Source organism: Bombina bombina, chromosome 6 (assembly GCF_027579735.1).
Source record: "Bombina bombina isolate aBomBom1 chromosome 6, aBomBom1.pri, whole genome shotgun sequence".
Classification (NCBI taxonomy): Eukaryota; Metazoa; Chordata; class Amphibia; order Anura; family Bombinatoridae; genus Bombina; species Bombina bombina.
Window position 1 is genome coordinate 476,596,273 of NC_069504.1, and position 14,709 is coordinate 476,610,981.

The 14,709-nt window shown below is 36.7% G+C and overlaps 1 protein-coding gene across 1 annotated transcript in view; it reads left to right on the plus strand.

The window, feature by feature from the left end:
* Positions 1-876: 876 nt before the first annotated feature.
* The window catches only part of CIB2 (calcium and integrin binding family member 2), a 194,888-nt gene continuing 181,055 nt past the window's right edge, over positions 877-14,709 (plus strand). The window contains exon 1 of the mRNA XM_053717277.1: positions 877-1,220. Within this exon, the coding sequence (XP_053573252.1) occupies positions 1,170-1,220 (51 nt within the window). The 5' untranslated portion in view covers positions 877-1,169. The remainder of the gene's footprint in view (positions 1,221-14,709) is intronic.

Consider the following 14,709-nt stretch of genomic DNA (forward strand, 5'->3'; position numbering starts at 1 on the left):
CCCGTGGCTTGTGGCAGACACTGCACTAATTGGCTAAAATGAAAGTCAGTAGATAATAAATAAAATGTCATGTGATCAGGGTGCAGTCTGCAGAAGCTTAGATACAAGGTAATCACAGAGGTAAAAAATATATTAATATAACAGTGTTGGTTCTGCAAAACTGGGAATGGGTAATAAAGGGATTATCGATTTTTTTAAACAACAAAAATTCTGGTGTTGACTGTCCCTTTAATACATTTAGTACCTAGTGGTAGTAGCAACTTCATTAAATATATATAAAAGTATTTTTAGATGGTAACTTTCATTTAAAGGGACAGTGTAGTAAAATTAATTGTTAATGGTTCAGATAATGTATGCAATTGAAAAAAATAGTGTTCATTTAAGTGCCATATATCGTGGGTTTAAATTTACATGTATTTACATTGAGTTATATTATAAATGTAATATAATTGGGGCTGTTATTGGTTATAATAAATATTATTTATATTCTGATTAAAATTGATATATAATGTATATTTTACTTGATGACTAACACATTTAGCTTGTATCATCATTTCAAGACTATACATAAAAATAAAAAAATAGTTTACTAAGATGTTGAGAAATATTAAGTATACCAATTAATACATTATTATCATAATAGCTTATTTTTGTTATACTGGGACGGCACTGATGCTATGAAACATCGTGTTAACCTGTGCATTCCTGACATTTTTGCTTTGTACTGGAATGCGATATGTTGTATATGTGATAGAAAAGGCTACGCATGCGACATCTAGCGGCATATGGAGGAAGTGTTGGGATGTGACATTACACGAGGGAGTGTCTTTATTCCTATTGATGCACGGGCAAGACGTATATAGCATAAGCAGACGTTCTGGAGACCGCAGGCTGTTTACTGAGGACCCAGCATCAGCACCACATCCTCCATTTCATCAGCCTCAGGGATACAGACTTAAACGCATCTATGCCACAATTTCAGAGACGCTTTATAAATCCTGAAATTCCATTCCTTAAATCAAACTCTGCTTCAGTCCAAGAACCCGAATGCAGGCTGTGTCCCCTCTTGCTCCTTTTCGATGCGTGTAACTGCCAATGCATACGTTAGAGAGCACTCCTGCCCCTCCCTGTGTGATGCATTTCAGGAAATCCAGGATCCCTAATCTAACATGGGCAATAAGCAAACAATATTCACTGATGAACAGCTAGACGCCTATCAGGTAAGGTTACCCAGATGAGTGTTTGTGTATACTGTATGTAATTATACACCCATATATATGTGTATATGGGATATATATCATATAAATGAAAAACTTTTGATTACAGAAACACTTAAGTATGGAATCATTGTTATAGTATGTTTAAATGAGTGGGCGGATGCAAAATCATATTAACTATATTAGTTTTAGTATACATAGCAAACATTACATGACTGTGTCATTTGTGCCTATAAATATAGTATTGTTGTAATAGGCACATATAGCTTTAGAGATCGTGTATTTATGTAATGTTTGTGCTGTATATATATATATATATATATATATATATATATATACTTATACGTATATACAGGCTCCTAGTGAAAATAATTATATATATATATATATATATATATATATATATATATATATATATATATATGTATATGTATATATACATACATACAAATGTCCTAATAGGTGCACTCTCACTAACCAGTAATACTTGACCAGGATGCTAGAACAGGTTCAATATCTACAATATACACACACATATATATATATTTCATATATATTCATATATATATAATTTGCTTTAAGCAACATGCATAAGTAAATGAAGTTGTTGCAATGCACAGCAGGAAATGAGCACTTATTGCTCAGTGACTCACACTTAGGACTCAATAACAGGCCTTCCTACTTATCTTTAAAGGACAGTGTGTATCATTCTGTGTGATAGAAATTACTGGTGGTAAAAAAAGAGTATTGTTAGCCTAGAGTGCTTGCTGGAGCCATGAATAATTTCTGATTACCGCAGTTGTTTTGTTTTAGACTTATATCTACTTCTAGTGCTTTTTATAAACTATGCATAATTAAAACAAATTTGGGGCAATAAATTGTGAGTTTAATGTCTCTTTAAGGAAGGTTTCTTTTAGTGTGGTAATTGGGATCAGGTGTCAGTGCATTAAAATGATTTGGAGCTTTAGCTAAGTGATGCCAGGGATTGCATTGTATCGTCTATGGGTCACTGAATAGACGTGCTTACATATACAATAAATCCAATCACCAAATCACTGAGTAGCTGTGGAAGGCAAAGAACAGAGTTTTAATGGTTAATGATGGAGGAGGCTGTATCTTTGGACATCTATACTGCTCTGTCATATGGGGAGAATGGTATCTTACCCTATACTGCTCTATCTTATGGAGAGAGTGGTATCTTATGCTATACTGTTCTGTCATATGGAGAGTGGTATTTTATGCTATACTGCTCTATCTTATGGAGAGAGTGGTATTTTATGCTATACTGTTCTGTCATATGGAGAGTGGTATTTTATGCTATACTGTTCTGTCATATGGAGAGTGGTATTTTATGCTATACTGCTCTGTTATATGGAGAGTGGTATTTTATGCTATACTGTTCTGTCATATGGAGAGTGGTATTTTATGCTATACTGCTCTGTTATATGGAGAGTGGTATTTTATGCTATACTGTTCTGTCATATGGAGAGTGGTATTTTATGCTATACTGCTCTGTTATATGGAGAGGGGTACCTTATGCTATACTGCTCTGTTATATGTGGGGTACCTTATGCTATACTACTCTGTCATATGGAGAGGGGTACCTTATGCTATACTGCTCTGTTATATGGAGAGGGGTACCTTATGCTATACTGCTCTGTTATATGGAGAGGGGTACCTTATGCTATACTACTCTGTCATATGGAGAGGGGTACCTTATGCTATACTGCTCTGTTATATGGAGAGGGGTACCTTATGCTATACTGCTCTGTTATATGGAGAGGGGTACCTTATGCTATACTACTCTGTCATATGGAGAGGGGTACCTTATGCTATACTGCTCTGTCATATGGAGAGGGGTACCTTATGCTATACTACTCTGTCATATGGAGAGGGGTACTTTATGCTATACTGCTCTGTTATATGGAGAGGGGTACCTTATGCTATACTGCTCTGTTATATGGAGAGGGGTACCTTATGCTATACTACTCTGTCATATGGAGAGGGGTACCTTATGCTATACTGCTCTGTTATATGGAGAGGGGTACCTTATGCTATACTACTCTGTTATATGGAGAGGGGTACCTTATGCTAAACTGCTCTGTAATATGGAGAGGGGTATTTTATGCTATACTGCTCTGTCCAGGGGCATATTTTGGCCTAGGCAAACAAGGCACATGCCTAGGGCAGCAGATTGGGAAAGGGAAGCACTTTTTTGTGGCTATATTTGTAAGAAGCAGTTATTTTAGAAATATTATAGAGGTATATGTTGGGAGATTTACATTCTAAGGGGTATAATAAGAGACCACCCATGGAGTTTACAGTTTTCAGTTTGCTCTGTAATATGGAGAGAGTGGTATCTTATGCTATACTGCTCTGTAATGTGGAGATAGTGGTATCTTATACTGTACTGCTCTGTAATATGGAGAGTGGTATCTTATTCTATACTGTTCTGTCATATGGAGATAGTGGTATCTTATTCTATACTGCTCTGTCATATGGAGAGAGTAGTACCTTATGCTATACTGCTCTGTCATATGGAGAGAGTGGTACCTTATGCTATACTGCTCTGTAATATGGAGAGGGGTACCTTATGCTATACTGCTCTGTAATATGGAGAGTGGTACCTTATGCTATACTGCTCTGTAATATGGAGAGTGGTATCTTATGCTATACTGCTCTGTCATATGGAGAGTGGTATCTTATGCTATACTGCTCTGTCATATGGAGAGTCGTGCCTTATGCTTTACTGCTCTGTCATATGGAGAGTGGTGCCTTATGCTATACTGCTCTGTAATATGGAGATAGTGGTATCTTATGCTATACTGCTCTCTGAAATATGGAGAGAGTGGTATCTTATGCTATACTGCTCTGTCATATGGAGAGTGGTATATTATGCTATACTGCTCTGTAATATGGAGAGTGGTACCTTATGCTATACTGCTATGTAATATGGAGAGTGGTATCTTATGCTATACTGCTCTGTCATATGGAGAGTGGTATCTTATGCTATACTGCTCTGTCATATGGAGATAGTGGTATCTTATGGTATACTGCTCTGTCATATGGAGATAGTGGTATCTTATGCTATACTGCTCTGTAATATGGAGATAGTGGTATCTTATGCTATACTGCTCTGTAATATGGAGAGAGTGGTATCTTATGCTATACTGTACTATTCTGTATATGGAGAGGGGTACCTTATGCTATACTACTCTGTCATATGGAGAGGGGTACCTTATGCTATACTGCTCTGTTATATGGAGAGGGGTACCTTATGCTATACTACTCTGTTATATGGAGAGGGGTACCTTATGCTAAACTGCTCTGTAATATGGAGAGGGGTATTTTATGCTATACTGCTCTGTCCAGGGGCATATTTTGGCCTAGGCAAACAAGGCACATGCCTAGGGCAGCAGATTGGGAAAGGGAAGCACTTTTTTGTGGCTATATTTGTAAGAAGCAGTTATTTTAGAAATATTATAGAGGTATATGTTGGGAGATTTACATTCTAAGGGGTATAATAAGAGACCACCCATGGAGTTTACAGTTTTCAGTTTGCTCTGTAATATGGAGAGAGTGGTATCTTATGCTATACTGCTCTGTAATGTGGAGATAGTGGTATCTTATACTGTACTGCTCTGTAATATGGAGAGTGGTATCTTATTCTATACTGTTCTGTCATATGGAGATAGTGGTATCTTATTCTATACTGCTCTGTCATATGGAGAGAGTAGTACCTTATGCTATACTGCTCTGTCATATGGAGAGAGTGGTACCTTATGCTATACTGCTCTGTAATATGGAGAGGGGTACCTTATGCTATACTGCTCTGTAATATGGAGAGTGGTACCTTATGCTATACTGCTCTGTCATATGGAGAGTGGTATCTTATGCTATACTGCTCTGTCATATGGAGAGTCGTGCCTTATGCTTTACTGCTCTGTCATATGGAGAGTGGTGCCTTATGCTATACTGCTCTGTAATATGGAGATAGTGGTATCTTATGCTATACTGCTCTCTGAAATATGGAGAGAGTGGTATCTTATGCTATACTGCTCTGTCATATGGAGAGTGGTATATTATGCTATACTGCTCTGTAATATGGAGAGTGGTACCTTATGCTATACTGCTATGTAATATGGAGAGAGTGGTGCCTTATGCTATACTGCTCTGTAATATGGAGAGAGTGGTATCTTATGCTATACTGCTCTGTAATATGGAGAGAGTGGTATCTTATGCTATACTGCTCTGTCATATGGAGATAGGGGTATCTTATTCTATACTGTTCTGTCATATGGAGAGAGTAGTTCCTTATGTAAGTGATATATTATGCTATATTGCTCTATCATATGGAGATAGTGGTACCTTATGCTATACTGCTCTGTAATATGGAGAGAGTGGTATCTTATTCTATACTGTTCTGTCATATGGAGAGAGTAGTTCCTGATGCTAAGAGTGGTATTTTAAGCTATACTGCTCTGTAATATATAGACTGGTATCTTATTGTATACTACTCTGTTTTATGGAGAGAGTGTACCTTATGCTATACAGCTCTGTAATATGGAGAGTGGTATCTTATGCTATACTGCTCTGTCAAAAAGAGATAGTGGTATCGTATTCTATACTGTTCTGTCATATGGAGAGTTGCATTTTATGCTATACTGCTCTGTCATATGGAGATAGTGGTATCGTATTCTATACTGTCCTGTCATATGGAGAGTGGTATCATATTCTATACTGTCCTGTCATATGGAGAGTGGTATCATATTCTATACTGTCCTGTCATATGGAGAGTGGTATCATATTCTATACTGCTCTGTAATATGGAGAGTGGTATCTTATGCTATACTGCTCTGTAATATGGAGAGTGGTATCTTATGCTATACTGCTCTGCAATATGGAGAGTGGTATCTTATGCTATATTGCTCTGTAATATGGAGATAGTGGCACCTTATGCTTGGAGTGGTACCTTATGCTATACTATTCTGTATTATGGAGCTAGTGGTATCTTATGCTATACTGCTCTGTCATATGGAGAGTGGTATCGTATGCTATACTATTCTGTATTATGGAGAGAGTGATATCTTATGCTATACTGCTCTGTAATATGGAGAGAGTGGTATCTTATTCTATACTGTTCTGTCATATGGAGAGAGTAGTTCCTTATGTAAGTGATATATTATGCTATATTGCTCTATCATATGGATATAGTGGTACCTTATGCTATACTGCTTTGTAATATGGAGAGAGTGGTATCTTATTCTATACTGTTCTGTCATATGGAGAGAATAGTTCCTTATGCTAAGTGATATATTATGCTATATTGCTCTATCATATGGATATAGTGGTACCTTATGCTATACTGCTTTGTAATATGGAGAGAGTGGTGTCTTATTCTATACTGTTCTGTCATATGAAGAGAGTAGTTCCTTATGCTAAGTGATATATTATGCTATATTGCTCTATCATATGGAGATAGTGGTATCTTATGCTATACTATTCTGTATTATGGAGAGAGTGGTATCTTATGCTATACTGCTCTGTAATATGGAGAGAGTGGTATCTTATTCTATACTGTTCTGTCATATGGAGAGAGTAGTTCCTTATGCAAGTGATATATTATGCTATATTGCTCTGTCATATGGAGATAGTGGTACCTTATGCTATACTGCTCTGTCATATGGAGATAGTGGTATCTTATGGTATACTGCTCTGTCATATGGAGATAGTGGTATCTTATGCTATACTGCTCTGTAATATGGAGATAGTGGTATCTTATGCTATACTGCTCTGTAATATGGAGAGAGTGGTATCTTATGCTATACTGTACTATTCTGTATTATGGAGAGAGTGATATCTTATGCTATACTGCTCGGTCATATGGAGATAGTGGTATCTTATTCTATACTGTTCTGTCATATGGAGATAGTGGTATCTTATTCTATACTGTTCTGTCATATGGAGATAGTGGTATCTTATGGTATACTGCTCTGTCATATGGAGATAGTGGTACCTTATGCTATACTGCTCTGTCATATGGAGATAGTGGTATCTTATTCTATACTGTTCTGTCATATGGAGATAGTGGTATCTTATTCTATACTGTTCTGTCATATGGAGATAGTGGTATCTTATGCTATACTGCTCTGTCATATGGAGATAGTGGTATCTTATGCTATACTGCTCTGTATTATGGAGAGAGTGATATCTTATGCTATACTGCTCTGTCATATGGAGATAGTGGTACCTTATGCTATACTGCTCTGTCATATGGAGATAGTGGTATCTTATTCTATACTGTTCTGTCATATGGAGATAGTGGTATCTTATTCTATACTGTTCTGTCATATGGAGATAGTGGTATCTTATGCTATACTGCTCTGTCATATGGAGATAGTGGTATCTTATGCTATACTGCTCTGTCATATGGAGATAGTGGTATCTTATGCTATACTGCTCTGTCATATGGAGATAGTGGTATCTTATGCTATACTGTACTATTCTGTATTATGGAGAGAGTGATATCTTATGCTATACTGCTCTGTAATATGGAGAGTGGTATCTTATGCTATACTGTACTATTCTGTATTATGGAGAGAGTGATATCTTATGCTATACTGCTCTGTCATATGGAGAAAGTGGTATCTTATTCTATACTGTTCTGTCATATGGAGATAGTGGTATCTTATTCTATACTGTTCTGTCATATGGAGATAGTGGTATCTTATTCTATACTGTTCTGTCATATGGAGATAGTGGTATCTTATGCTATACTGCTCTGTCATATGGAGATAGTGGTATCTTATGCTATACTGTTCTGTCATATGGAGATAGTGGTATCTTATGCTATACTGCTCTGTCATATGGAGATAGTGGTACCTTATGCTATACTGCTCTGTCATATGGAGATAGTGGTATCTTATGCTATACTGTACTATTCTGTATTATGGAGAGAGTGGTATCTTATTCTATACTGTTCTGTCATATGGAGAGAGTAGTTCCTTATGTAAGTGATATATTATGCTATATTGCTCTATCATATGGATATAGTGGTACCTTATGCTATACTGCTTTGTAATATGGAGAGAGTGGTATCTTATTCTATACTGTTCTGTCATATGGAGAGAATAGTTCCTTATGCTAAGTGATATATTATGCTATATTGCTCTATCATATGGATATAGTGGTACCTTATGCTATACTGCTTTGTAATATGGAGAGAGTGGTGTCTTATTCTATACTGTTCTGTCATATGAAGAGAGTAGTTCCTTATGCTAAGTGATATATTATGCTATATTGCTCTATCATATGGAGATAGTGGTATCTTATGCTATACTATTCTGTATTATGGAGAGAGTGGTATCTTATGCTATACTGCTCTGTAATATGGAGAGAGTGGTATCTTATTCTATACTGTTCTGTCATATGGAGAGAGTAGTTCCTTATGCAAGTGATATATTATGCTATATTGCTCTGTCATATGGAGATAGTGGTACCTTATGCTATACTGCTCTGTCATATGGAGATAGTGGTATCTTATGGTATACTGCTCTGTCATATGGAGATAGTGGTATCTTATGCTATACTGCTCTGTAATATGGAGATAGTGGTATCTTATGCTATACTGCTCTGTAATATGGAGAGAGTGGTATCTTATGCTATACTGTACTATTCTGTATTATGGAGAGAGTGATATCTTATGCTATACTGCTCGGTCATATGGAGATAGTGGTATCTTATTCTATACTGTTCTGTCATATGGAGATAGTGGTATCTTATTCTATACTGTTCTGTCATATGGAGATAGTGGTATCTTATGGTATACTGCTCTGTCATATGGAGATAGTGGTACCTTATGCTATACTGCTCTGTCATATGGAGATAGTGGTATCTTATTCTATACTGTTCTGTCATATGGAGATAGTGGTATCTTATTCTATACTGTTCTGTCATATGGAGATAGTGGTATCTTATGCTATACTGCTCTGTCATATGGAGATAGTGGTATCTTATGCTATACTGCTCTGTCATATGGAGATAGTGGTATCTTATGCTATACTGCTCTGTATTATGGAGAGAGTGATATCTTATGCTATACTGCTCTGTCATATGGAGATAGTGGTACCTTATGCTATACTGCTCTGTCATATGGAGATAGTGGTATCTTATTCTATACTGTTCTGTCATATGGAGATAGTGGTATCTTATTCTATACTGTTCTGTCATATGGAGATAGTGGTATCTTATGCTATACTGCTCTGTCATATGGAGATAGTGGTATCTTATGCTATACTGCTCTGTCATATGGAGATAGTGGTATCTTATGCTATACTGCTCTGTCATATGGAGATAGTGGTATCTTATGCTATACTGTACTATTCTGTATTATGGAGAGAGTGATATCTTATGCTATACTGCTCTGTAATATGGAGAGTGGTATCTTATGCTATACTGTACTATTCTGTATTATGGAGAGAGTGATATCTTATGCTATACTGCTCTGTCATATGGAGAAAGTGGTATCTTATTCTATACTGTTCTGTCATATGGAGATAGTGGTATCTTATTCTATACTGTTCTGTCATATGGAGATAGTGGTATCTTATTCTATACTGTTCTGTCATATGGAGATAGTGGTATCTTATGCTATACTGCTCTGTCATATGGAGATAGTGGTATCTTATGCTATACTGTTCTGTCATATGGAGATAGTGGTATCTTATGCTATACTGCTCTGTCATATGGAGATAGTGGTACCTTATGCTATACTGCTCTGTCATATGGAGATAGTGGTATCTTATGCTATACTGTACTATTCTGTATTATGGAGAGAGTGATATCTTATGCTATACTGCTCTGTAATATGGAGAGTGGTATCTTATGCTATACTGTACTATTCTGTATTATGGAGAGAGTGGTATCTTATGCTTTACTGCTCTGTCATATGGAGATAGTAGTATCTTATGCTATACTGCTCTGTAATATGGAGAGTGGTATTTTATGCTATACTGCTCTGTAATATGGAGAGTGGTATCTTATGCTATACTGTACTATTCTCTATTATGGAGAGAGTGATATCTTATGCTTTACTGCTCTGTCATATGGAGATAGTGGTATCTTATGCTATACTGCTCTGACATATGGAGATAGTGGTATCTTATGTTATACTGCTCTGTCATATGGAGATAGTAGTATCTTATGCTATACTGCTCTGTAATATGGAGAGTGGTATCTTATGCTATACTGTACTATTCTGTATTATGGAGAGAGTGATATCTTATGCTATACTGCTCTGTCATATGGAGAGAGTGGTATCTTATGCTATACTGCTCTGTAATATGGAGAGTGGTATCTTATGCTATACTGCTCTGTAATATGGAGAGTGGTATCTTATGCTATACTGTACTATTCTGTATTATGGAGAGAGTGATATCTTATGCTATACTGCTCTGTCATATGGAGAAAGTGATATCTTATGCTATACTGCTCTGTCATATGGAGAGTGGTATCTTATGCTATACTGCTCTGTAATATGGAGAGTGGTATCTTATGCTATACTGTACTATTCTGTATTATGGAGAAAGTGATATCTTATGCTATACTGCTCTGTCATATGGAGAGTGGTATTTTATGCTATACTGTTCTGTCATATGGAGAGTGGTATTTTATGCTATACTGCTCTGTTATATGGAGAGTGGTATTTTATGCTATACTGTTCTGTCATATGGAGAGTGGTATTTTATGCTATACTGTTCTGTCATATGGAGAGAGTGGTATCTTATGCTATACTGCTCTGTTATATGGAGAGTGGTATTTTATGCTATACTGTTCTGTCATATGGAGAGTGGTATTTTATGCTATACTGCTCTGTTATATGGAGAGTGGTATCTTATGCTATACTGCTCTGTCATATGGAGAGTGGTATTTTATGCTATACTGTTCTGTCATATGGAGAGTGGTATTTTATGCTATACTGCTCTGTTATATGGAGAGTGGTATTTTATGCTATACTGTTCTGTCATATGGAGAGTGGTATTTTATGCTATACTGCTCTGTTATATGGAGAGTGGTATTTTATGCTATACTGTTCTGTCATATGGAGAGTGGTATTTTATGCTATACTGCTCTGTTATATGGAGAGTGGTATCTTATGCTATACTGCTCTGTCATATGGAGAGTGATATCTTATGCTATACTGCTCTGTCATATGGAGAGTGATATCTTATGCTATACTGCTCTGTCATATGGAGAGTGATATCTTATGCTATACTGCTCTGTCATATGGAGAGTGGTATCTTATGCTATACTGCTCTGTCATATGGAGAGTGATATCTTATGCTATACTGCTCTGTCATATGGAGAGTGGTATCTTATGCTATACTGCTCTGTCATATGGAGAGTCGTGCCTTATGCTATACTGCTCTGTCATATGGAGAGTGGTATCTTATGCTATACTGTACTATTCTGTATTATGGAGAGAGTGATATCTTATGCTATACTGCTCTGTCATATGGAGAGTGATATCTTATGCTATACTGCTCTGTCATATGGAGAGTGGTATCTTATGCTATACTGTACTATTCTGTATTATGGAGAGAGTGATATCTTATGCTATACTGCTCTGTCATATGGAGAGTGATATCTTATGCTATACTGCTCTGTCATATGGAGAGTGGTATCTTATGCTATACTGTACTATTCTGTATTATGGAGAGAGTGATATCTTATGCTATACTGCTCTGTCATATGGAGAGTGGTATCTTATGCTATACTGTACTATTCTGTATTATGGAGAGAGTGATATCTTATGCTATACTGCTCTGTTATATGGAGAAAGTGATATCTTATGCTATACTGTTCTGTCATATGGAGAAAGTGATATCTTATGCTATACTGTTCTGTCATATGGAGAAAGTGGTACCTTATGCTATACTGCTCTGTCATATGGAGATAGTGGTACCTTATGCTATACTGCTCTGTAATATGGAGAGTGGTATCTTATGCTATACTGCTCTGTCATATGGAGATAGTGGTACCTTATGCTATACTGCTCTGTCATATGGAGATAGTGGTACCTTATGCTATACTGCTCTGTAATATGGAGAGTGGTATCTAATGCTATACTGCTCTGTAATATGGAGAGTGGTATCTTATGCTATACTGCTCTGTAATATGGAGAGTGATATCTTATGCTATACTGCTCTGTCATATGGAGAGTGGTATCTTATGCTATACTGCTCTGTAATATGGAGAGTGGTATCTTATGCTATACTGCTCTGTAATATGGAGAGTGATATCTTATGCTATACTGCTCTGTCATATGGAGAGTGGTATCTTATGCTATACTGCTCTGTCATATGGAGAGTGGTATCTTATGCTATACTGCTCTGTAATATGGAGAGTGGTATCTTATGCTATACTGCTCTGTAATATGGAGAGTGGTATCTTATGCTATACTGCTCTGTAATATGGAGAGTGGTATCTTATGCTATACTGCTCTGTAATATGGAGAGTGGTATCTTATGCTATACTGCTCTGTAATATGGAGAGTGGTATCTTATGCTATACTGTACTATTCTGTATTATGGAGAAAGTGATATCTTATGCTATACTGCTCTGTAATATGGAGAGTGATATCTTATGCTATACTGCTCTGTAATATGGAGAGTGGTATCTTATGCTATACTGCTCTGTCATATGGAGAGTGGTGCCTTATGCTATACTGCTCTGTCATATGGAGAGTGATATCTTATGCTATACTGTTCTGTCATATGGAGAGTGGTATCTTATGCTATACTGCTCTGTAATATGGAGAGTGGTATCTTATGCTATACTGTACTATTCTGTATTATGGAAGAAAGTGATATCTTATGCTATACTGCTCTGTCATATGGAGAAAGTGATATCTTATGCTATACTGCTCTGTCATATGGAGAGTGGTATCTTATGCTATACTGCTCTGTAATATGGAGAGTGGTATCTTATGCTATACTGTACTATTCTGTAATATGGAGAGAGTGGTACCTTATGCTATACTGCTCTGTCATATGGAGAGTGGTACCTTATGCTATACTGCTCTGTCATATGGAGAGTGGTATCTTATGCTATACTGCTCTGTCATATGGAGAGTGATACCTTATGCTATACTGCTCTGTCATATGGAGAGTGATATCTTATGCTATACTGCTCTGTCATATGGAGAGTGATATCTTATGCTATACTGCTCTGTCATATGGAGAGTGGTATCTTATGCTATACTGCTCTGTCATATGGAGAGTGATACCTTATGCTATACTGCTCTGTCATATGGAGAGTGGTATCTTATGCTATACTGCTCTGTAATATGGAGAGTGATATCTTATGCTATACTGCTCTGTAATATGGAGAGTGGTATCTTATGCTATACTGCTCTGTCATATGGAGAGTGATATCTTATGCTATACTGCTCTGTCATATGGAGAGTGATATCTTATGCTATACTGCTCTGTAATATGGAGAGTGATATCTTATGCTATACTGCTCTGTAATATGGAGAGTGGTATCTTATGCTATACTGCTCTGTCATATGGAGAGTGATATCTTATGCTATACTGCTCTGTAATATGGAGAGTGATATCTTATGCTATACTGCTCTGTAATATGGAGAGTGGTATCTTATGCTATACTGCTCTGTAATATGGAGAGTGATATCTTATGCTATACTGCTCTGTCATATGGAGAGTGGTATCTTATGCTATACTGCTCTGTCATATGGAGAGTGATATCTTATGCTATACTGCTCTGTCATATGGAGAGTGATATCTTATGCTATACTGTTCTGTCATATGGAGATAGTGGTATCTTATGCTATACTGCTCTGTAATATGGAGATAGTGGTATCTTATGCTATACTGCTCTGTCATATGGAGAGTGATACCTTATGCTATACTGCTCTGTAATATGGAGAGTGATACCTTATGCTATACTGCTCTGTCATATGGAGAGTGATATCTTATGCTATACTGCTCTGTCATATGGAGAGTGATATCTTATGCTATACTGCTCTGTCATATGGAGAGGGAGAGTGATATCTTATGCTATACTGCTCTGTCATATGGAGAGTGGTATCTTATGCTATACTGCTCTGTCATATGGAGAGTGATACCTTATGCTATACTGCTCTGTCATATGGAGAGTGATATCTTATGCTATACTGCTCTGTCATATGGAGAGTGATATCTTATGCTATACTGCTCTGTCATATGGAGAGTGATATCTTATGCTATACTGCTCTGTCATATGGAGAGTGATATCTTATGCTATACTGCTCTGTCATATGGAGAGTGATATCTTATGCTATACTGCTCTGTCATATGGAGAGTGGTATCTTATGCTATACTGCTCTGTCATATGGAGAGTGGTATCTTATGCTATACTGCTCTGTCATATGGAGAGTGATATCTTATGCTATACTGCTCTGTCATATGGAGAGTGATATCTTATGCTATAC